The 27,030-nt window shown below is 32.3% G+C and overlaps 1 protein-coding gene across 1 annotated transcript in view; it reads left to right on the forward strand.

The window, feature by feature from the left end:
- The first annotated feature begins 23,639 nt into the window (after window positions 1-23,639).
- LOC124355724 overlaps window positions 23,640-27,030 on the forward strand; it is an 89,891-nt gene continuing 86,500 nt past the window's right edge. Inside the window, exon 1 of the mRNA XM_046806882.1 lies at window positions 23,640-23,690. Within this exon, the coding sequence (XP_046662838.1) occupies window positions 23,640-23,690 (51 nt within the window). The remainder of the gene's footprint in view (window positions 23,691-27,030) is intronic.

Below are 27,030 nucleotides of genomic sequence, written 5' to 3' on the forward strand. Positions count from 1 at the left end.
AACACATAAAGAAACTAAGTGAACTTTGTTCTTTAAAATATACCTCTTTTGAATATCTTACATGAGATTTAAAAGAAATTTAATAGAAGACAAAATATGATGTGGTATATGTAGTGAGTTATTCATGATAAATTGTTCGTATTCCAGTAGTTTTATGAATAATGTGGCAAGAGAAACTTAGAAAAGATATAAATTCATTGTATCAAAACCAACAAAGGCTTTCACAAATGATGATTTTACCCTCCACCTATCTTCCCTTCCATAGACTATTATATAACATTGTGCTGTCACCGTAGTTAAGAAACTAATATCCTCAATCCATTTTGTTTTATAATAGCCCACACAATTTCACAGAGTTAAAAAGTCATTAAAAAATAAGTAATTACTTCTTTTTCTACCGCCCACTTCTAGATGTCATTGATTTTGGAATTGCACAAATATGTTCAAATACTGTCCTTTTCCTAATTCATTTCAATTTTTATAGTAAAAACTTTCAACCTTTCTCAAAAGTAATTAACTTGTATTTCATAACACCGTACAATATGCAGAAACATACATAAATTATATTATTCTTAAACTTAGTAATGTCATACTAAACATTATAGGCACAACACATATCCAAAGATGACAAAATATAGTATATTTTCAAAGAATAGATTTGTTCCGTTAACTACTACAAAAGTCGCAAATGCTATTTCATGGTGGCCATCTCACCCAATTTGCCACGATATACGTTCTCCAGACCAGAGACACATTCCTAAAGCAACAGAAGAAAGTTGTATGTAGACAGGTGACCCACTTTCTAAGAGGATATAAGAATATTCGGTGTTTTGTCTCCTCACTAACTTTTCTTTCGTGCTTAATAATATCGATTGTCAGATGAGACACTTTATATACCTTCCAGGAAGTGTCTTTTTCAACATTACCATATCCAGTGGTTTGTATTCTCAATAAACACTTATTGTTGTTCACATATCCCCTTGTGTGAGTGTAAATGTGACATATATTCCGATATTAGTGTATTCAGTGTTTTGAATTCTCACTATACTGTCCTTTAGTATCCATACCTTTGTCTACATGGCCTTATCCCCTGTCTTAAAGTTTTTATTTCGATATCCAGTGTTGCAATAGGTCAAAGTTAATAACAAAAAAACGTTGTATGTACAAAACATAAGAAATCTGAATCCAACACTAAGTAAGCAGAAATACAGACGGTTCGAGACAGTATAGACATGCAAACATGATTCACTCACTAAAGAAGACAAGCATGAATGACTAGGAAATTCGTCAACAATACGACCTGTCTCTAATTGTAGTACTAAACAATGACATATGTACGTACTAATCTTATCTCATTAAGTGATTCATATTAATAATGAAATTAAGGTTACATTTATTCTTTACGAGATTATATGTAATATTCATTTCTAAAACAGATGTTAATATAATCAATTCAGACTCATTCAGTTTGGTTTAGTGGTTTAATGCTTTGTGTATAGTTAAAATTAATTATTACCGTTACTTAATGCCTCTTCAACAGCACCGATGCCTCTAGATGAATTTTTCCTATTTTATAAATTTATTTTTTATTTCATAACATTTCGGCAAGAAATATGCTATTAATAGGTTAGGTTGTTTGCGTGCTGACTTTTCGATCCTTAAAATACACCATTCCTTAATTGTTTTTCATCTCTTTCAAATCTTTCCTTTAAACTATTGGTAGTATGTACGCTAATAAATGTCAATACCGTATTATTTAAATATGGGTTTTTGGTATGTGTGTTTGTATGTGCGCGCGCGCGCGCGCGCGCGCGTGCGTGTGTGTGTGTGTGTGTGTGTGTGTGTGTGTGTGTGTGTGTGGTGGTTGATGTTGTATGATAATTAATCACCAGATTCAATTCGTCCACGATATCCAGAGAAACAACTCGAGCCTACGCACAGGCTTTCTGCCCATGAAGGCTCATTTCCTAGGCCAATTTAATTTGACGAGTGTAATATTTTCATTTATAATATTTTTATGTACACATTTAACTAGTATAGTAACAAGAAATATAAATTTGATAGTAAATGTGTAAGCATGTAAATATTTTTGGGAAATAAATTATGATTCAATTCAATACTTAGAGAGCTGGCTAATATAGCCAAAGGCTGGGTTTCAAATAGTTATTTGTTTTTTTAGGGAATGTTGTAAATAGTAGCAGAATTCTTTTGCCAAGTAGCTGTACGAATACTTTCTCTGACACTACTTTCCAGTTATATTCACTTGTGTGTACGTAGTTTCCAAAAAGTTTCTCTTTCCATATAAATGCATCCAGTGCTTTAATAAGTCAAAGTTGATTCCATGCACGATGAAATAATACTAAGACGATAGAGATAGTTCAACTGGTCCAACCTGTGTTTCACCTACGTATGCTATTTATGTACAGTATTTATAAAATCCTATACAAATCACTATTGAAATATATCTTTCAAAACTCCATGTCACCATTCTTTACTGCTAGATGTTGAAATTTATTTTTATATACTTTTTGCATTATTACACTAAATTTAATTGTTATAAATTATATTTATTTATAATATAATAGTTATTTAGTTTTAGTTATTCCTTCCTATTGCGTCAGATACTTAACTGCGCAAAAACATGTAGCCTGAGTGACACATAGAATTTTATAATTTTATTTATTGTATTTTTTTGAATAGATTACTATTACATTTTATAAATTGTGTTCGATAAAAAATGTTTATAGTAATAATTTGTTTCCTTTTAAAATGGTTTAATAGTTTAGAGTTGTAACTTATGAAATACTCACACGTTTTATTGAATGAAAGTGTGTAAATAAAACAACGATTTGAGATAAATGTATCCAAATCGATAATGTTTTTCTGCACAACAGTATATACAAGTTAATAAATTGGATATGTAAAGGAAATATGAGTAGGTATGGGTTTAACAGGATGTAAACAACACTCAGAGCAGTTACGCATGCAATATTACTTTATGTTGGTGTGGTACAAAAATACATAAAACTAAAGATTGTAAACTAGATATTCTATACACGATTTTTGGGTGTATTGTGCCAGAAAATGATTGCATAGAAATTTAAAAAAACTAGGAGGGTTTTATTCTCATTTTGTGAAACAAATATATATTTATTAATTATATGAGTTACTCATAGATATTGATAAAAGACTGTGGAACGCTTCTTAAGGTAAATTTAATGCCTAGTGAATCAAACAATCATGCGTATTTTTTTATCGATGTTGTTGCATTCAAATACGTCTTGCAGAACGAATTCAGTGCATGCTGGATCTATCTGGTAATTTTGTAATGGATATACTGTTGCTGCTGTGAAATGAGACGAATATATTCCTTTGTAAACTAGACTGACAGGCGGAATGACACAATAGCCCAGAGAACAGAAGACTGATGGAAGGCAATATTATTGTTTGGGAACCTTTGTTGGCTTTGGCACAATGAGATATTTCAGTCTAGACTTTCGCTCATTACTCACCTAGTCCCTAATAAAAAGATATTGTGGCTGTTTTTAACTTTAATAAATACGATGATAAATGTTTTTATTGATAAATTTGTAATGACTTCATTAACGAGTATTTTTGTTGCATATTTATTTTTCCACTGCATACGTTCATCCTAAAACCATTATATACACATAACAAAATGAACATTTGTAATATTTTTCTTCATGTTTATGGTTCATCAATCGTCTTAGAGACTAGGGTACCGTAATTGGGATCCTAACCGAATGTTAAATAAATAATAATGGATCCTTCTAAAAGTATAACAACCTACCCTTCCATCCTTTGATCAAGACTCAAGAGTGAAATGTTTACAGACTCGAATGAATGAATGTTTATTTTTAGCATTTATGTATAAAACTTAGTAGGGAGCTTTGTGAGATGTCATTTCTGAAATCATGTGATGGGGTATAAATACAACGATAAGAAAGTAAAGTACTTTAAACTTCTGACGAAAACATAATGGTAGAGTTCTTGAGCGCATGTTACAGATACATATAAGACAGACACATTTTATATGTGATCATTACATTATATTATCAATAATTATTTTTTTATACGATCATATCCAACCAATGGGTTTATAATTATCAGAAACAGTTTAAAAAATCAATATAACAAATATATTAAATGAATAAAACTACGTCTACGTCTTACGTCTAATAAAGAATTTTTAGATGGTTTTATTATGCAAGTATTAGTATACCACAAGAAAACCCATTCGCAAAGAATTAAACAGAAATAAGTATATCACATAAAATAGACGCGATAGTGGCGTTTGTAATTGTATAACTCCAGTCAACAGGAGAGATACTTGAGTAAAAACAAAAGGCAATGAAGAGGTATTAACTGTATAATGGCTTTCCATTACAGCCATTAGGATGGTAACCTAAACCCAACTCCTTCAATGACTGTTTCATTTCGGTTCTCAAATATATAAATGTATTGATAACTGTTTATTTTCAATGCTATAAATGTAAAAAAAATATAAACATGTTGTTTGTATCAACAACAGTCATACACATTTATATGAACAGTTCTGTTTGCTGCAAACGTTAAAGAACAATAATAGAGTTTTGATGTTCTCAAATAAAATATTTATTTTATAAACACGTTATAAGGTAACTCTTAAATATTGTGAAATATAACGATCAGGACTAAAATCATTACATTTATATTTGTAAGAAATATTACCAGCAAACAGGAAATTGTACTCTAAAACTGGTGAAGAACCAATAAACAAACAGTGTTAAGTTAAAGCTAATACTCACGGCTCAGCAGCATTGTCTTATTGAAGGGAATTTTCAAAAACATTATAAGATCCAGTAGGAATTTTTGTGGATAAATCTCGTGTTTTATAAGCATAATGAAATTAATTTTTTTATACCTATAATAACTATTTTATTGGCGTGTAATATAATTGTATTTTAATTGCAAGAGAATGGAATTATATTTGCTCAAGAATCATTAAAAGGTTAGGGAAACTTTTTATGGTACACAGTTTCCATATTTTTATGGTAAGGTCACAAGGAAATATGTCGTGCATAAAGAAAAAATCCTAAATTACTGTGTGTGTTTTTATTATTTTTATTTTCAACACACCTCATTCCTTTAGACGAACTAAAACGATTAATGAAATTATTAAAGATAGGAAGAATGGTTTGCACAATATTAGAGGAAAATATTGAAAAAATTTGTTTTGTAATGTACTTACAAGTGCATACATAAACTTGTATCGTCAGCAAACAGCTGATGCCCCTCAACTGTGACATATTTGTTGCTCTCGGCTTGTGTAAGCTATCTTTAAAGTGGCCGTGCTCGCTTATGCGTTGACGGTTTCGTTGAAAAAAGTACCATATATAACTGTGCATGTAACGTACTTACAATATATTAAGTTACATAGATATATGCTTAATATATAATCAAACACTCCAATAAATGAAAGATTTTTATTTTGTGAGGCCTTTCGTGCTCAAAGAACACATCGTCAGACCCACATAACTGAAATAAAAGTAAATTAATAATAAAAACAATTTAGATTTAAATAAAAACATATGTCTTGAAAAATACAAAGAGATAAGATTTTAAAGGCCAGGAAGCATGTCTACTGTATATATAAAAATTAATATTTAATTAGATTAAAGGCAGTAACGGTGAATTTTGTAGAGGTCCAGGTTCATTATTTACTAAATAATTTTGGTTCTTCTGCATAAAAATAGTTTCGTAAGCATCGAGGAATTTGTTGTCATTGATTTCTTTTAATAATTTGACTTGTGAAAAGCAGTGTCCAGTATGGAGTGCATGTTTCGCCATGGCCGATCTTTCCTCTTGTTGATACTTCAGACATGCTTTATGTTTGAGGATACAGTATTAATGTATCCTCAAATTCCAAAATAAAACTAAAAAACATATTAGGAAATCCAAAGAATAAAATAGACGATGAAGAAAAATCTGGAATCTATCAAATTAATTGTGACAACTGTGATTTAAAATATATTGGCCAAACAAAAAGGAAAATAAAAAAGAGAGTAAAGGAACATAAAGCATGTCTGAAGTATCAGCAAGAGGAAAGATCGGCCATGGCGAAACATGCACTCCATACTGGACACTGCTTTTCACAAGTCAAATTATTAAAAGAAATCAATGACAACAAATTCCTCGATGCTTACGAAACTATTTTTATGCAGAAGAACCAAAATTATTTAGTAAATAATGAACCTGGACCTCTACAAAATTCACCGTTACTGCCTTTAATCTAATTAAATATTAATTTTTATATATACAGTAGACATGCTTCCTGGCCTTTAAAATCTTATCTCTTTGTATTTTTCAAGACATATGTTTTTATTTAAATCTAAATTGTTTTTATTATTAATTTACTTTTATTTCAGTTATGTGGGTCTGACGATGTGTTCTTTGAGCACGAAAGGCCTCACAAAATAAAAATCTTTCATTTATTCGAGTGTTTGATTATATATTAAGCATTTAGTTTCCAATAAGAAGAAGCTGGTAAAATGTGTACATAGATATATATTTAAATATCTCGTTTTTTTCTATACAGTAAATCTTTTTTTACAGAATACTTTTAACGAGCTGTATACATCTCGTCAGATAAATATGAAAACAGTGTAAATATTTCTGATAACGTTGATGATCCATCTATATATTCACTCTTCATGTTTATAAATATTTAGAAAATAAAAATGCGTCCTACTTACTGTGACCTTAGCAACCTTCATAAGATTAGTTTCTTTATATATTTGGAATAACAGCCACAATTCACTGGAAGAGATCGTGGAAGCATGGTTTAAGACGTCTTACTCGTAACAGAGTAAGATCCAAAGCATAGGGCTAGAAATTATCATGCTTTGTCCTTTTACTGTAAACTGTGCAACATCAAAATTTTACTTCGATACATCAGTCCGTGTCTCATATAACAAAACAAAAACTTGATGAACGTGATTTATGAAGTGCGTTTGAGGTGCGTGACGTGTGACCTAGACATATTTTATCCACGAGTCGCCTTTAAGCGTTCTTCTCCTTGAATTATAAAAGTAAATATCTACAGTAACTTAATAAAATATGAATTAATTGAAGTAATACTTTAAGAGTAATATAGTTTAAGAACGTTTGTATACTATCTTGAGTGGAGAACTTTGAGGTGTCATCGATGTTGAGGTAACTAATACGATGCAAACGATTATCAAAGGAGGCTACAGAACGTAATGATGTATTACAAACGAATTAAACAAAGTAAACATCACCACCTAATATGTTCCGTACATATGATAAATATTATATGATTGCATTCAGTTTGATTACCAAATTGTTTATATTTTCACGTTGCCATCAGAGTACCCATAAGATCAATGCAAATACTCTTTCTATCAAGAATTATATCACAGAGGGGCAGACGCCACGATGACCAATAATGACTACTCGGTTCCTCAATAATTGTAACAATTAATAATAAAATAACTGTAATTAAAAGAAAACAGTATCGAATATTTAATAGAATTATAAACAAAATGGGCTTAAATCTTTCATAACTCTGTCTGATATGTTTAATTTATTAAACACAATTCTACTAACAAACTAATAATATAATAACAAAATTAATACAAAATAATTTTGTTAGCTAGTTCTCAGTAAAGTTCACAAATTATTTATGTATTTTAGAATTTAAATCTAAGGTTAAATATATTTTATTAATCTTATACCAACATAACTAAGCGCTTTTATCTTGTAACGGTGACAGGTGGAGGGGCGACAGTAGTAGGGAGTCAGGGTTATTACTAACCTGTTGGGTAAGGAGAACTGACTGTACACGTTCTCCATTGCTGGACGCCGGACTCTTTATTATACAAACATCTTGAATATCTTTTTAGATTATGTAATCTTGTATGTAGTTTTTGAGGTACAACGTTTAGTTAGTGTTCCGTGTCAGATTTGTAAAGTACTACTGAGAAATAATAAAGTAATCAGTAGTAGTTGATAAAGTGTAGTTTGACTATAGTGAATGATTTTTTTAAGTTAGTTATTATTGAAAATTCATAATATAATATATCGTATAAATTTAGTATTGAAACTAAATAAAATAAAATGTAATGTTAAAAAAATGGTAATAGTTAAGTGGTGTTAGATTACTGGTATATAGATTTATTGGTTAAAATGAGAACGTTACTATTACTATATATTTTATTATTAATTACTTTGTTGGTAATTACAGGGAGGGGTTTTTAATGTTCACAGAGACCAATTTGTTCAAAGTGAGAATAGATGGAGTCTTAAGTAGTAAACTGAGCCCAGTAGTTCCCGATTCAATCTCGTAGATTTCAGATAAATTAATATTTTTTTAAAGTATTTTTTTTAATGGTACAGTACAACGTAGCATTTTTTACATAATGGGAGTTAGCAGTGGCTAGTTTTGAAATTTCTACACATACCAGTAAAGCTAAATAATAAGAAAAGTTTAACATAATGTGTGATTTTCATTATATCCACTATTGTTACAAAATACATCATTAGTTTGGGCAAAAATTGAAGTTTTTGTGACATTTAAAAATACTTTGCCTTAGAGGACTATCTTTATTATCTAATAATTAAATAACTAAAAGGAAAACAGCATGATTTCACATACTATTATGATTTTATAGTTTTATAAAGATATTTATTTTCCTGTAAACAGAAGTGGTGTACTTAAAAGAGGCTTACAGTAGTAGGTGATAAAACTATCAAGCAACAATTTATAAACTTACATTTAATTTCCTTCTAACATTTTATGAAAAGTAATAAGATTATTGAAATATTTAATCCAAATTACACTAATGCAGGTTTCAAATAATCACTTTTGATAATTATCAAGTAGGTTAATGTAATTTAAATCAACTTAAAAGCCTACATATTGCAAAAATATAAACATTGTAATATCACTACCACTTTTAGTAAATGAACCTCACCTGCAAATATCTCTGAAATGTTCAAGTGCTGTTTAAATATCGGATTTCTGTTGCTGTTTATTATGTTCTCGATCTCTGCAGGCTGGTGACCTGGTTTTACTCTTAATTATTCAAGGTTGTACTCGCAAATACACTGATATATGTTAAATGTACAATTAGGAGAAGTTGAAAAAATAAAATTCCTTTTTAAAACAATCAAGCATTTAACTATCAAGTGTATTGAAAACTCTTGGAGCAATTAATCAAGAATATATTTGTTATAGTATGAGACATATCACTGCAAAGCTTGGTGGTTTTATTTTATTTTATATTACTAATGTAAAGAGTTCTATTAATAATTTAAATACTAATGTTATCATAAGATACTAATCTTCTATACTCATTCGATGTTTAAGCAATATATATCTTAGGCCTAAGTGCATTTAACAACAGATCTATTGCCACAACCAGGCTTGCAATCGTTTGCCTCGTAGTATATATATATATATACTAGCTGTTACCCGCGGCTTCGCACGCAATCTTAGAACCAAAGTCCTTATATTACTTAGTAAAAGCAATTATGATGTAATATGATGGGAGTCCTATAAAAATTTTAAAACGTAAGTAGACATACATCAGGTAGATATTATTTAAGTTCGTAGTAAATAGTATCAAAGGTTAACTTAATTATTAAATCAGGTTTGGCACGTGTAGGAGCATTTCTGGTTCTAATTAATTATATACATAACGTCACAGCTGAATCTGCCTTGTCATCCCGATCAAGAAAACATAAATCTTAGATCACACAGGTCTCGGAAACTTACTTCGGTCAAAAAGCGTATATTTTCCAGTCTTTGTCATATATTTCAGGTCTAAGATATTTCCAGTACCATAGTAGAGTTTGCCTTGTTGTTCTGACGAAGAAGATATATATATATATATATATATATATATATATATATATATATATATATATATATATATATATAGAATTCCCCACATTTTGAATTGTTGCTGGACACTAAAGCCTATGGATATAGTTACTGAAATGTTCTGGCCTCTTTAAATTTCCAGCTTTTAGAATTTCCCATTCTCATAGAACACCTACACTTCGGAGGTTCCTAACATATAGGATACATCACATTATAGAAATTCCTGAACGCTAGAAAGTTCCAGATTCTTAAACTCAATTTGATTGATACATCAAAAACCCCAGCTAATATTTCTAGTTCTAAAGAAAAGGCATCCATAACAAATATTTCCAAAATCAATTAATGCAATTAGGTCAAATATTTTATATAATGATATAGATTTATTTTACGTGTTCCCGCGGCTTCGCACGCTTTTCGTAAGTTTTGCCCGCGTATGAGCATTTCTGGTTGAAGTAAATTATATTTCCAACCCCGATGTAGATTTTACCTTGATGTCACGATCAAGAAAATATGTCAAAAATGTATTGTACATGCATAATGTATTTTATTACAAAGTGGTCTACTACTCAACCTTTAAGTTCAACCAAAAATTTAGTTTAGACAATTATACATCATAACTTAGCGCCTTCAAATAGTGTTTCACTGTTTAATATACGTACCTATCTCGTAATTGCAGGTTATAATGTGCAGGCGCTTTGAAAACTTTTCTTCATTTTATTCGTTTATATTCACGACATAAGCGAATAATTCAGATAATAACTATCCTATCTTCTAAGTTAGACTAAATTACGGATACATGTGAAATTTGATTGAAATTGGTTCAGTCGTTTTGGAGTTTATTGGCAACATACATCGTGACTCAAGATTTATATATATATATATAAGATATATATACTATTTGGTTTAATTGCTGATTTTATATCATTGAAATCTGGCTTCAACATTGAAATCCGAAATATTATATTATACAGCCAAATAGTTGGGTTTGATATTTCATTGTTAATATTCCTTTTTTTGAAGTTAGTTGAACTGCAATAGTTGCAGAAATATTCTGATATTTCTGTTAACAAAACTTATAAGCTAAATGTTATATTGTATACTGACACGGTATTTAGGAGCTAGTTCATTTTGAAGAGGTCGGTGATATAATTTCTTTTAGTTTTTATTTTAACCAAGCCTTGATTATTCCTCTACAACACTTCTTGAGGATAAATTATAGGTATTAAAAAATAAGGAATTGTTATGTTTTATGTGGTATCATTAACTCTTTATATACTGCACTTTGAAGAAGTGCTGTTTCATATTTACAACAGTAACAATATGGTTTGGGTTTCTTAATAGGCAAGTTACGATATTTCTTTTTAGGAGAATGGGTATTGCTATTGGATCGATTATAAAATTAGTATAAATATTGTAACACACATATAGACACTTAATCTAAGTAACCCAACTTATAACAATCAGATTTAAATAACTGCAACTGAAAACGTTAACATTTTTCATTCAAACTAATTTGGTGAAATAAAAAAAAGGAACGAATAAAACACCTAGCTGTCCTGTAGAAGGTTTTGGAGGCACTATTTTTTAAATGTATGCTGTTTTTAAAGCCTTATTGCTTTTTTAATTTATTGAAATACACAAAACTGACGATCTGTATACTGCTATAATTTTGGACTGCCTAAAATACTGTACGGTTTTCTTTCAGATATGTTGGAGACAAATTCCACGACATTTACATTTCAAATGCCATTATACTCCTTCGTCTGATGAGTCTTAATTCTAATTATCAAACTTTTTATTAAAATACATAATCATAGATTTCTTTCTCACAATATGTTTACAGTTAAGATCCTACAATACTAATACAGAGTATCTAAACGAGTAAACGATTACGCACAATACATTATAAACAGTGTACAGCCCTCTATTGCTTACTCTTCTACCTTTGAAATATGTAACTAAGATATTATTATGTGTATGTAAATAGAAATTTATGGAAATGTATTTGAATTAGTCTTCACAAGAGTCCAGCTGTGTCTTTTTTGTCTATAAAACATTTATAGCGATATAATTATCTATTGACATAAGTGATTAAATTAGAGTAGTAACGATGAAGGCTAAAAACACATTTCTAGGCATCCCCGAGGTAAGTGGTTGTAATTGATAAAAAAACTACATCTGAAAATTTTTGTAATTTCCGTAAAGCCTTTTCATTTTTTAAAAGGTTCCTACGGGAATCCTGATAAAAATAAGACATTGTTCATAGTATCTCGTGATATAAATATGAAAACAATATTAATTTGTGCACTATATTCCATTTCGATACTGTAAGATGGATTCTACATTATCTCCAATAAGGACGTCATTCGTAAACTTGGCACGGAAATAGTGGTGTTTACTAGCTTAGGTGACGTAAGTGGAAGGAAAATTCATCACTGAAGCTTATAAAGTTTGATAGCTCTATGACATGATTCAAAGGGCTGGAGAAGCATTATTTTGAACTGTGACATACATAGCAAAATTTACGATAGTATATCTGAGGTAAGCTATATCAGTGAGTATATTGGAAAATGTCATTCCCTTACTCTTTCTTCTTTCGTTCCCCAAGGATAGATTCCGCATTGACTCCAACAGATATGTCACTAGGAGCATTGACACGAAAAGGAAAATTCCTCCAAGTATCCATAAAGTAAGTGATGGTAATTTAAATAAAATTAGATATATAAAATCTTGCTCAATATAAAAATACATTCCGTTACATCCAGTTGCTTTTTATTTTCATATTTTCATAGGACTTGCTATAAAAGAGGAGCATAATTTATAACTCTTAAAATGAGAAACTTTTCACAGTTAATTTGAGGTTACTTATGCTTATAAGGAAATATTCTATTTTAGTATTAAATCCTGTCTGATTGATTCAAGTTGTTTCCCACATTGCCTCTAAATAATCATTATTTGGAACAGTTATATGAACTACGAACCATTCCCCTATCCGTAAAGTAAAGTAATAGGCACTGGAAGGAAACTAGATCTTAACAACTTATTGCTTTTCTTCGTTATTTATTATGTGTACCAAAAGGACTCTAGCGCAGCCACTTCATCTGGTGGAAACTATGAAAACTAGCTCATTTGAGGTATGTTATGGATATAAAAAAAAACATTTTTGCTCGCAGTTCCCATTGCTCCAGGATGGAATAAATTGTTTATATTGTCTCCAATAGAGATGTTATCTCAATACCTAGCATAAAGAATAATGTTTCCTAGCATTATTCAGGTAAGTTGGAGTAATACTCGTATTTTTAAAACTGCAAATTGCATTTGGATTTGTATACATTTTCGATAACGTTTTGTATGTGCTACTTACAAAATGATTTATTAGTTATAGAAATGAGCTTTGTTTTAGACTTGAATAAAACTTCCCTACCCTCCATATTGGTTTCGTCAACGTAAAATCTCAAAATATTCCCTTTAACATTTGTTTCCATGGTATTAAACTGTTAGTTGCCATGTGCATACATAATTTTAAAAACTGAATTAAAGCCATACCATTCACTAGACTGCTACTGTTGGACAGTACTACTGTCTGCTGAGCACTTACAGGAATTAAAAATTAAAAATATAGTACAATAGAATCTGCTCATACACGCTTACACGCTCGGTAAAGACTAAACGTTTCGAAAACCACCCAACGCGCTTTCCTGTTGAACCCCATCCTAGGTGATAACATCAAAGAATGTAAGAGTGTTGACTTGAGGTACTAAAGTGAATACTTTATCAACTAAGAAAAATAACTCTTAGTTTTTTAAGACCAACATTTCTATTTTTACTCGTTACTTAAAATATATACCGTAATTTTCTCTAAATAATATGATTTCAATGACAATATCTTAGTCCAAAAAATTAAAATGCAGCAGGAAATGTAAGAGATAAAGGCCAATCAAAACGGATTACGGTTAACAATATTATATTTCTTATTGGTATGGTATTTTCTATAGTCTTTGCTGCTGTAAATTTCCTATTACCTATTTTCTAATTAATAAGAAAGAAGGAATACGACAGATCACGTTCCCCATTACAGGCTCCGCTGAAATTGCAATAATAAACTGTATTTAACTCAATTCATTTTCCAGATATAACCTTAATCGATAGGCTCTGCTAACGCTCAGCTGGTTGTATAACATAAAAATGCAATCTTCATCCATCTTTTACCAAACAAATTTAATATGTTTCCAAAAACTCCTAGCAATTGTTAGTGCAGTAAAGATAGTGCACTTTATAAATAGTCTACTTTCTACTTTTAGGAATATCCGTATAACAAAAAACAAAATTTTCAGCCCAATCAATAAGCCACCAAGCTTCAAGTATGTATTAAATAGCGTCCTTTGTGAATAGCAGGAATATCAAATAGTCTACAACTAGTGCAGTAATGGCGTAGGGTTTAAATTTATCTCAGAGTTTTTAAGGTTTCTAGGACGTTCAGATTGTTCTTCTACAAAAGAATGTTAAAAGAATGTTCCGGACCCGATGCAGTAAAATTGAAGATATAGTGTGGAAATGAACACTTTTTTCAATGATTTTTGAACACTTTAGAAGACTCTTCTATCCAAGTAAAGGAATTTATGACAGTCTTGTTAGGCGATTTATAACTCTCCAAGCATGGCATAGGAAAGGTAAAAGAAACGGAAGTATTGTTTTATCAGGCGAAATTATGGCTAAGAAACACTCTCGAACAACAAACCTTGGAATCGCCGTGACGGCAAAAGTTTATTTCGAACCACAACAGCTGATGGTCGATTGGGTGGTCTGCTTGCAAGCTCTCAAGGTCTCAGTGGTGACTCATCCAAGGAGCAGATCCACGTCGACATTGCGTGACTCGGTTGACATGCAATAACCGCCTTACCAGCTATACTGCGCTTGGCAGTCACGTTGTATTAAACTTGAAAACTAGATCACTGCCCTAAGGTAAACTCAAACACACCTCGTTGTCTGTGACCACACAATAACTTATATTATGGAATAATAAGCTTTCGAGTACAGTTAAGCTAGACAGAATGACATGTAACAACGAATGTTCATGAATGTGAATGGAGAAATTTTTAATTATATAGAGGTAGTCATCCTTTATAAGGATGAACTGCAACGGGATAGTTTATAATTTATAAATCAGTTAATAATTAGAATTTGGATGAGTTTCAAAACTAAATTTTTAAAAATAACAAAATGTGACTTAATTAAAATCAAAGTTAATATACCTAAAGTTAATATATAAATCATACAGTCAAGAAAAATTTTGCGAAGGAGTCTATAATTCAAACATAAATGTAATAAAAAATATAAACATGAACTACTGCCCGAATATACGTGTATTAAAAAACGAATAGTAAGTTTCCGATTGAATCTAAGCATAGTTTTCATGGTTAAGTAAATCTAAAAGTAGCCTTAAAAATCATTAAAAGAAACCTAAGTTTGATGATTAATTTTGGACAATTTACTGTTTCAATTATATTTGTGCGGAACATAGCATTTAGGTACTTTTGTTAACTAAACTTAATCAACTATACGCGTTTAACCAACATCACCAAAGTCAACAATTGACTACAGTGATTCTCGTTAGAATTTATCTCTTAATCATATGTCTTTGGGACGATCCAGTCCATTTAAACGTATTAAGAACAGCACTGAAAATAATATTCAAATTTATAATCATATCCTACAGGTAAATCAAATTTAACCAAAGTCATTAGCGTAAAAGTCCCCAAATTTGGCTGAAAATTAAAAAAATGCGAATATTTTATCATGGATACAGAAACTAATAACGAATTTGATTTCCATAAAAACTTCTGCTTTGTGTTCCTCCTGCTACATAGTCCAAGGATCAATTCAGAAGCGCGCGCAACAGTTTTAGCAGATAATCCCTTAGCATCCTTGTTGGGCCTCTTCAAAAGTCACCATTTATGTATTAGTTGACTATGGTAAATAGAGACAGTAACTTGTCTTATGTTGGTGTATACAAATTATTGTGTTAGTACCCATGAAATTATGTCAGATAGAAAACTTTCAAAGTTAATGCAAAATGAAAGGCAGATAATAGTTACAAAAAACCGGATCAACTGGTTCAAAACGTTGAAATCACAAATAAATAATTAGCGAGATATTTACTGTCTGCCCTAGCTATAAATATCCTGGTTCGCACAGTTCTTAGACACGGAATTATCTTTACAAAGCCATTAATCTACCCAAACATCCCTGGAGGTCGCCCCTGACAAAAAGGAATAACCATTAATCACCCAATGAATAGAGGCTCTACCGGTTTCGAATGATTTAATTTAATTCATCGTAGCCAAAAGACTTTACGCATTTTATCAGCGAGACGCTTTTAAAATTGCCGACTTACGAACAAGCGAAGTAACACTGATCATGTACGGTAGTGTGAATGACGGTTACTAGGTACTAATGGGATACTTGCTCGAATATTTTCGAAGTACTAGTCATAACATCATTACCATGCATATTTTATTTATATTTTAAATTTTTATTTTTATTGTATATATATATATATATATATATATATATATATATATATATATATATATATATATATATATTGAATAGTTGCCGCAGGAGTGTGGTGTATATCCATCTTTAGCCGGAATTTATTTATGAAAGTGAATTGGATTGGTAGTTGGAATAAGTTTCTCATCAAGCGGTTTGTAAACAATTATAACGTTACATTTTCTACTCTATTTTTATATTTCTTTTGTTGATTTATATTAATAAAACAGTAAAAGCGGTAGTATACCTAAATGTTTCATATTTGTAATAAAATTTACTAGCTAACTCTGAAGTGGCATGATCATCGATGGCAAAATGACTTTGTGTATAACAGAGGTACAATTTAACTAGCATAATAATTAGGCTATAACATAAATTGGTGTTTAAAATACTACACGCAGAACCTTATTGGCAGGCTTAAAAATATTGATCCAACTGAGTTGAATTGACAGTCAATTGAAAGGTCAAAAGAAGCAAGAAAAAGACCAACGGAGTGTTAATAACAAAACGAGTAAACTCGGGCGTCAAACATCACGGTACGTTGCTTTTTGTCATTTATTTTCTTTTTGATAAAAGGTAAAACTAAATATAAACATCTGGATCACTCTTTGAAGTTTCTTTTTTGGGGTTAGGTACAAAATTAATTACTATTTCTTTAGGTCTCTTCAGTTTACATTATCACTGTTAGTTCTATTCTGTGTCAAAAATTTCAAAAGAAAGTCTCTTTTTACTACACGTTGTTGCGTTATATAATGTTCATCAGTTGACATAACTGTCCATCACTAATTTAACTATAGTTACTTATATTAATTTGGAATAAAATATCCCAGTATTCGTTTATTGGTAAGTAACTTAAGGTTTTTTAATTACAAATATATACGATAATTATTTATCCTGAGGAAACTGGTTTGCTTAGGTTGCTGTGAGTGGCAAGTTTAATGTCGAATAAAGTTTAAAAATATATTAGTATCTAATATGTTTGTTATGTACGAGTCGCTATTTTGAGGAGATTAGTGACAGTATATTCGAAAATTAATGTATTTATTTATGAAGGTTGTATTTCTTCGTTGGTGACGTTTTAAAACAAAACTTGTAAAAAATCACTCTTTCTATATTTCCTAAAGAATATAGTCATGAATTTAAAGAAAGAAATGAAGTAGGATTGGGAAAGTTCAGCAATAAGAGGATCGAGAGTCCTTGTAAGAAGTGTGATTATTGATCTCCGTCCCTGAATTTGATCTTTCCTCCCTTTCACTACCCTCTCCGTCTAGTTCAGGAAGGGCGAAAGAAAGTTTTTCTCTCCTGTAGCAGCAAGTGATCCTTCTTAAGAAGTAATCCATAAATCAAATATCTGAAGTAACACTGTTCAAGATTTTGTTACTAGGAAATAATTCCTTGCGTTAAAACACGAGTACACATTTAATTTCCATGGAATTGTTCAGGAAGTATATGCAATAGCGGCTATAGTATTACGTGAAGCCTCTATATAGTCATTCATCAATAAATATAAGCTACTTTCGCTTCACGCATAATAAAACTTCAACTATAATCAAGAATTCTGCAAATTGAAAACTTTTTTCATATTTTGAATATTTTTATAAACATAACAAAAAAGGTAAAAAACAAAAATAACATTTGAAACATGAGAGTGTGTGTGTGTGTGTGTGTGTGTGTGTGTGTGTGTGTGTGTGTGTGTGTGTGTGTGTTTTTATAATTATCAGGTTTTAGGGTATTGCCGTAATTTTGGCATTATACCACCCTCTTGAGAGTTCCAGAACAATAAGTGCATATTTTTGCCACATGACCTTTACACTAACTTCAAAAATATTCCATTTTGGAATTCAGTAATCTAATGCTGATTACTAAATACATATTATCCCTACCGTTTAAACAATCAAACGTGACATATAGAATAACTAATGGAAGAGATATTATTATACAATGTTATACTCAATGAAAATTATTTAAAAAGCGCAAAATATGGACTCATCATTAGGATTGTATTCGCAATACCTTAAAGGCCGCGCCAAGAGAGAGAGATAATCTAATTATTCCGTTTAAAACTACTAATTTGTCAGATTATAAGGCGAGAGTAAGCCGACCAAGTGTGGTTTAATATTATCTTATGAAGTTTTATTCTAAATGGTTGTGTTTATAGAACAACTATTCTCGATTTATCATGCAGACAGACAGTAGAGAAACTGTAACAGCCTCCTAAATGATAGAGTTCACTATGTGTTAATCCACTTTAATAATTTTATTCTATTTTTACTTTAGTTTAGGGGTTAACTTGACTAAAAAGAACAAACCCTACGAACACGTGTAGTGTAAGACATTATCAAAGGGTGATGTACTATCTTGTACTACTCAACGGGAACTGGGTGAATGAAACTACTTTTAGTATATAATAACGGCCGTGGGAATAACACACTGGACCGGAGTATCGAGGTTACGGTTGATGACTGAGGTATTTAGAGGTGGTGGTAGGACAAGGAGGGGGGAGCGTCATCCCTTGGCCATAGGATTTATTTCATACGATATCCATTGCCAACATATTACATACACTGTAAGAATAGATAGTCCTGCACTATATAATATACCACAGACATCACATCCCTCCCTTCTTAATTAGACACACAATTTTGTTACATTAAAAAACAATTACATAAAATTGAACATAAATTCTTAAGCACATAACCTGTAATACCATTTTTTTAATACAAAATGAGAAGAATATTGTTATATCAACTATTGGAGAATAATTATATTAATAAAATATTGGAATAAAACACATTATAAATTCATTATCCGTAATACACTTCTAAACTACTATTACAAAATCTAGCCTTATAATTGGCTTTCGCTCCGTTGAGGATACCTGCGAACAGGAGTGGAACGAGCAAGTGGTGAACGTTGAGTAATAGGACTGTGTAGGTAGTGTGAGTATGAGAAGCGTTGGGTGACATAGCTGTACTGGGGCGGACAGAAATAGAATGCCGCGGCGCATCAGCTGTGCGGTTACTGCCTACTGGATTGTCGTCTGCACAGTCAGAGCGCGCTGTCTGCTGGCTCTCAGCTGTTATTACCTCAGCTGTTTGATCTGTCACTAGAGCAGTGTCGACTGCTATCAGCTGGTCAACATGACGCTTGTAAACAATACCAGACGCTAACCTCACTAAATACATTGTTGCACCTAGTTGTTTTACTACACATCCTTCTACCCATCGCTCTTGAGATCTACTGTAATCTCTTACTAACACAGTTTGGTTAGTTGGTAAAATACGTGTTTTCACTACCTCTAGCATAGAACTTTTGGTTAACTTTGTTTTTCTTCAACAACCTTAAATAAATTAGGTCTTAAAATGTCTAATCGGGGTTCTAAGTGGTCTAACAAACATTAACATTGCTGGTGATTCATTTGTAGTCATATGGAATTGAATTTCTATAGTCAAATAATATCCCTATTAAAGCTACTTGAATATTTACATTTTCTCTGAAAGCACATTTCAGTTTAGACTTGGCATAAGCCACTGAGTTTTTCTGCTTGGCCGTTACTTCTAGGGTAAAACGGGGCACTAGTTGTATGTTTGATACCATTGTGTTTGAGGAAATTGTTAAACTCAATTGAACTGTACGGTGGACCGTTGTCACTATGCAAAGTGACTGGTATTCCGAAGCTTGAAAATAACTCACGAAAATGACTAATAGTCTGACTAGCGGAAGTTGAACTTGTCTCAAAAACTTCCAACCACTTTGTGTACGCATCTATGACAATTAAATACAATTTATTCTTATAATAGAAATGATCTGCCTGTATACTCTCGAATGGTTTACTAGGATAGTGCCAATGGTGTAACTCACTTTTACTTGGATTCGGTCTTTCAAGAAGACAGGATGAACAACTGTTAGCAAGACTTTCAATATCTTTATCCAGATTTGGATACCACAGATAAGCTCTAGCTACTGCTTTCATTTTTGTTCTACCGAGATGAGAAGCATGGAGCTCGTTTAAAACATAACTACGTAAACTATTTGGAATTATTACTTTGTAACCCCACATCAAGATACTCTGCTCAACAGCTATTTCCCCTCTCCTTACAAAGAACGGGTACAATTCTATATTGTCTTTAGGAATATGGCTTGGCCATCCATACATAGCATAGCCTAACAACTTTTCTTAGTATTGGGTCTTTCTGGGTTTCAAGTTTTACTTGTTCACATGATACTGGCAAAGAACTCTCTTTTACAAAATGTAAATAGGTCCCTAACCCTAGCAATTCAGAACTGTCTTCTGATTTTGACACTGTCAATGGTAATCTACTCAGTGCATCTGCGCTGTTGTCATCTGATTTAACATGTTTTATGTCAAAGTCATAACCACTGAGGTACAAAGAGTAACGTTGAAGTCTACTTGCTGCGAAACACTGGCAAACCCTTTTTAGGTCCAAAAATACTGAACTAATGGTTTATGATCACTTCTTAACGTAAAGTGTCGTCCATACAAATACTGGTGAAAACGTTTGACACCAAAGACGCATGACAATGCCTCTTTGTCAATCTGAGAGTAGATACGTTCTGCTTGATTTAACGTACGTGAAGCATAGCTTACCGGTCTTTCCTATCCATTGCTATCTACAATACTTAATACAGCACCTATACCGTATGCACTAGCATCGGTCGTCAGTATTTACTGGAGCTTGCGGATCATAGTGTGCTAACACTGGAGCTGTACACAATAGCTCTTTGATTTGCTTAAAGGATTTTACACATTCTTTATCAAAGGAAAATTCTACATCTTTTCTTAGCAGATTGTACAATGGTCGTAGAACTGTTGATATATTTGGTACAAACTTGCCATAGTAGTTGACTAATCCTACAAAGGATTTTACTTCTGTTACATTCTTAGGTTCTGAGCCTCTACAATAGCTTTTTTTATTTTGGCTTCCGAGGTGTGTAGTCCGGTTTTTTGTCAATTGTAAATCCGAGGAACTCTATTTCAGAAGCAAAGAATTTACACTTGTCTTGTTTTACTGTAAAACCGACCCTTCGAAGTCGTTCACAAACTTCTCTTAGTCTACTAAAATGAGTCTCATCATTTGGACCGGAAATGATGATATCGTCCAAAAAAACACTTCACACCTTGTAAGCCTTGTAAAGTTTGCTCTATTACTTTTTCAAAAATTCCTACTGCACTAGCTATTCCATAAGGAAGTCTTTTATAGGCAAACAACCCCTTGTGAGTTGAAATTATACATAATTTCTGTGAAAACTCATCTAGTCTCAATTGCATATATGCTTGACTCAAATCGATTTTGCTGAACAATTCACCCTTTTGCATTTCTGCGAAAAGATCCTCTATTCTAGGGTATTGGAATAACGATCTATCTGAGAATTTAAATAACGAAAGTCGCCACAAATTCTAATGCTGCCATCTTTCTTTGGTACTGGAACTATAGGAGATCCATACTCTGAACTACTTACAGGCATCAAAACATCAGCGTTTACTAGACGCTCTAACTCTTGCTCTACCTAGCTTTTAATGTGAAAGGCAATGGTCTAGGACTAGTATATTGGGTTTACTATTTTCCTAGTAAGATAGTAGTTTACTAGTAAGATGTAGAATTTTCCTTCAGCACCAGTCTGATAGGATCACGATTACACTGACCTAACTCTTTAGAGAACACTACTGGATACTCTGAAACTAACTTCTTTACTAAGTTATTATATTTTACATCATCGACATTTTTAGCTACAAATAACTCTTCTTTATTCTTGAAAGAAATTACAACCCCTAACTCCTTGATCCAATCTCTTCCCATGAGTGGATGTGCACCATTTTTAATTACAAATAAACTCGGGACTTTATTTTGACTTTCATACTTAACATTTACTTCTAACCTACCTATTGGAAGTATTGGTACATTAGTGTAAGAACTAAGCTTTACATCAGTAGGTAACAAGTTAAGGAACTTTAGATTCTCGTGATAAAAGGATTCACTGATTACGCTTACAGAAGCACACCTGTGTCAATTTCAAAAGATACTACTTTATTTTCAACAGTTACTTTAGTTTTTAAGGGATCAACCCTACTAGAGACTTTTGGCTAATTCAAACAAAATTACCAATACACTCTACTACAATCTGTTTCATCGTCATTATTGTCTAGTACACTTTCGACAAAATTATGTTTACCCTTATTGCTGTAATGAGAATAATTGTTGCCTGACTTACCCCTAGCCTGAGATCGGCATACCTTCTTTAAATGATTTGTTTTGCCGCATTTTATGGCAAACACAACCGTAATATTTACACTGCTTACTGAAGTGACCTACGGCGCCACAAACAGTTACACTTCACTACACTAGTGCTGCTGGACTGATGTGCGTGTGTGGTACTCGGCGTGGCGTGGTGACGCGAAGCGTTGTTGTGGTGGCGCGAAGCGTTGTCTCTCCCGCTCGGCGCTGACTCACGTCCGTTGTATTGACGCCTAGCCGATGACGTTGCTAGCCGATGGACGCTGCGAACGGAGACGGCCTGGCGTGTCATGGCTGCCTGACGCCAACGTTGCCGCGCTTTTCTCTGCCATCTCAATCTGCGATGTCAGTTGAACAGCCTTGTCGAAGGTCAAAGTAGCTTCTGACAAAAGTCTTTGTTTAGTAGATTCTGAACGGATTCCACAAATAAGACGATCTCTCAAGTAGTCATTTAGACTAGCACCGAACTCACAGTATTTAGATAAGTTTTTTAATTGAGCAATGTACTGAGCTATACTTTCACCGTCAATGTTGGTTACGTAAACTGAACTTATATCTTTCACATATGGAGTCGGATATAAATGGTCCTTAATTAGCTTCACTAAATCATCGTACGATTTTGTAGAAGGCTTATCGGGTGTACACAAATCCCGTAATAGCTTGAACGTTTTTACTCCTACCACTGTCAGCAAGGTACTCACTTTCTTAGAATGATCGATATCATTACAACTTTAAAATAGTTCAAACCTCTCTATGTACGAGTCCCACGTTTCTTCATTGGAGTCGAACTCACCCACGCTACCAATACTTCCCGTCATTTTTCTTGGTGCAATGTCACTGAATAACGAACTAATATCGAATTCGTACATTTCACTTCCCTTCCTCCTAGGCTGAAAACACTCACTTTGTTTACTAACGCCTTCGAGATGCATGCGGTCGCTGACCCGACCGACGCTTACACGGTGCAGATCGCAATTGTAACAATAACTGCCGAACTGACCACTAAAACACTCCGATTGTCTCGTCGCCACTTTGTACTATCTTGTACTACCCAACGGGAACTGGGTGAATGAAACTACTTTTAGTATATAATAACGGCCGTGGGAATAACACACTGGACGGAGTATCGAGGTTACGGTTGATGACTGAGGTATTTAGAGGTGGTGGTTAGGACAAGGAGGGGGGAGCGTCATCCCTTGGCCAATAGGATTTATTCATACGATATCCATTGCCAACATATTACATACACTGTAAGAATAGATAGAATAGATAGTCCTGCACTATATAATATACCACAGACATCACAGGTGATTGGGTACATGTTTCTTAAGCTCGATTAATACAGCTATCCTACATAGTCTATTACTATTTTGAAACAATAAAGTATATGTTTTATATTGGTTCAGAACTATATGTTTGTGAGAATAGTGAGTAGATACATATTTACTAACTAGTTTCATTGAATAGATCATACTAAACTAGTCGAATCGTCCAAAATTCGCGTGTATATGCTTTTAAATGTTTTAAGGTGATTAACATTTTTACATATTTAATTGTGATATTTCACTATAACAGAAGCGGAATCAATTCTTAATTTTGACCTTGTTATAAAGGGATATTCAGTATATCATAATAACTATAATACATTAAATTACCATTAACAACTGTTTTATACAGGGTACAACATCAAATATGTGTACGACAATGACATCATAAGCCAACATTGCCAGTGCTGCCAACCGTTCAGTTGAAGAGCTCTCGTTTTATAACGGCAGTTGGCTGCAGAAACGTTAATCCAGTGTTTTCTCTGTCGTTTTATATCGAATGACTATAGTGAATATTCCTACCACAGGATTACGCATGTTTGAAGTCATATTTACAATGAAAGAAAATCTTATATTACTACATTAGGGTTATCATGTTATATCTCCAACTAACTTAAATTTATTCCAATAAAATGACAGCATAAACGTACTGTGTAAAAACTTCATTTTAAAACAATATGTTTTCATGTACAATATTAAGCTTAAATACTTTTTGAACTCTTAATGCCTATTGCATTTTAAATCAATTTAACTAATTCCTACCACAGGATTACGCATGTTTGAAGTCATATTTACAATGAAAGAAAATCTTATATTACTACATTAGGGTTATCATGTTATATCTCCAAAACTCCATGGTCAGCAGTGAACGTTAGCCAAATTATTACATCCAATTCTGTGATCATGTTCTTGATTCTCAGTGGTAGGTTTTATTTCCAAAGTAAAGATACTTACTGTATAAACAAGATAAACTTAAAAAAACAGAATATAATGTTGATAATATGTTTCGCAAAGGTGGATAAACATATGCCCTACTCAGCAAAGAATATAACAACGACATTATCCAATTCACCTAGCATTGTATGATGTAATTACAAATGGCTTCCTGCATGGCTATTTACACAGTGCTATCGGCTGTTCTTACGTTGTTCGGATGTCCGACTATTTGAGATGAAGGATAAGCCGGGCACAGTGAAATTGCGTGTTTTCATATTCGAGACCAGAATAGAAATAGAAAGGGAATGATTCCCGGAGAGGGACGTCAGGTGAATACCGTCGTGGCCCACCAAAACATGGCCGCTGACTACGGCTGACTCATCATAGTCCCTTTGCACGCTGACTGCAGCCTGGTGTCTGTGTGCTTTTAGTAGCAAAATCTTGAGATTAAGGTTTCATTATTAAATTAAGGGATTAATAACCAATGTACACACATCGTGTAGGACACAATTTGTCTGAATTAATCACATGTTGAATAAGTAGTTTTTAAGACAAAGTCTTTAACATTTATTCAGTTCTAGTCTCTACAGTTTTATTGTAAACCTTTAAAATACTACATTACTAATATAATGTATGTTATATTTTTTCTCTCTTTTCTTATTCTGTTCTCGGTGGTACTTATTGTCTACCGCACAACCCGGCCGTAGTGCAAATGCCAGTTTTTGCTGTCTATCTACCAGAGAACTGTGTGGTCATACCATCTCTCTACTGAAGGCCTCAACCCGGCCACAGTGCAACAAGCTGGGCACATTGTAGCTGATTCCTTTTTAACTACCAAATTGGACTTAAAATTCTAGAAATGGTCTAAAATTTAATAGAAACATACGTGACCTGAGGAAATTGATGTATAAAATGGTGCATTTGTAAATTGCTAAATTTGAACAAAAATATACATTTGGCTGAATGATAAATACACAGATAGCTTTGCTATTTCTGTCTCGCATGAAAGAAAGCTCTACAGTGGTTATAATAAGAACGAACTGATGAAAAGTACACACACATTCAGCGGATGTTAATACAAAGGCGATTGAAAGTAAAGATAAACCGCTCATAAGCTCCCGAGTGTTAAATCCACCACTTTTTTCATCAACATGCACCATCATGTTAAATTGCTTCTGAAAATATAACTGAAATAATTTAAGAATGATTATTCTGACATTGACATGTTTATAAAACCACTTTCTGTAAAAGATAGTTTTATTGAATTCCATCAATAATGATACACTTTGCTTCCTTTTCAACTCCTGATTAGTGACAAATAAATAGTTTTAAAAAAAACCTCAACAATAACGCTCGAGAATAATAAATTAAGTTTCTTTCTTCTTTTCAATTTTCATGAGATGTTCCTTTACAATTTTTAAAGGCTGCGATTTTGGAACTATTTTAACAATTATTCTTAAGGGCAAAGTAGCTTTCTAATGAAACATACAAACAATACAGTTTACAGTTTACAAAGCTGCATCTCAATAAGTTTCTGAGTTATGATTTAAAAATTAAAAACAGATATACAGTCATTAAATAAATAAAACTTCTACAGTGTTTTACGTGGAATATATTTGTTTATTCTATATTTAGAGATTTTAAAAATGACCCGGTATAATACAATATTGAGTATATTGTGGTAGTGAACAAAATGATAGCTATACGGAAAATGAGCAAAACGCGTTGAAAGAAATGAACTAACGAGAGCGAATGGCGGTTTAAAGAGGGCGGGGCGCTGATTATCAGGCGCTAATTAAATTTTCGTTCTCCATGAGAATAACAGAACCTAACAGAACATAAACGGCGGTTTTTTTGCTTATTTATATTAGAGCTCGTATTTATGAACTAATTAACGATTAACAAAGTTCCACTCTAATCATTGAGTCAGATCTGGAGTTTTAGTAGTAATATTATAATGATTAAAAAGGTTACAACTTCACTTTCTTGTTCGGAAAGCAAAAATTAGTTGCAAAATGCGATTTACAATCTCTCCGAAAATAATACTTAAATTAAA

The sequence above is a fragment of the Homalodisca vitripennis genome, chromosome 2 (genome assembly GCF_021130785.1).
Source record: "Homalodisca vitripennis isolate AUS2020 chromosome 2, UT_GWSS_2.1, whole genome shotgun sequence".
NCBI classification, from domain to species: Eukaryota; Metazoa; Arthropoda; class Insecta; order Hemiptera; family Cicadellidae; genus Homalodisca; species Homalodisca vitripennis.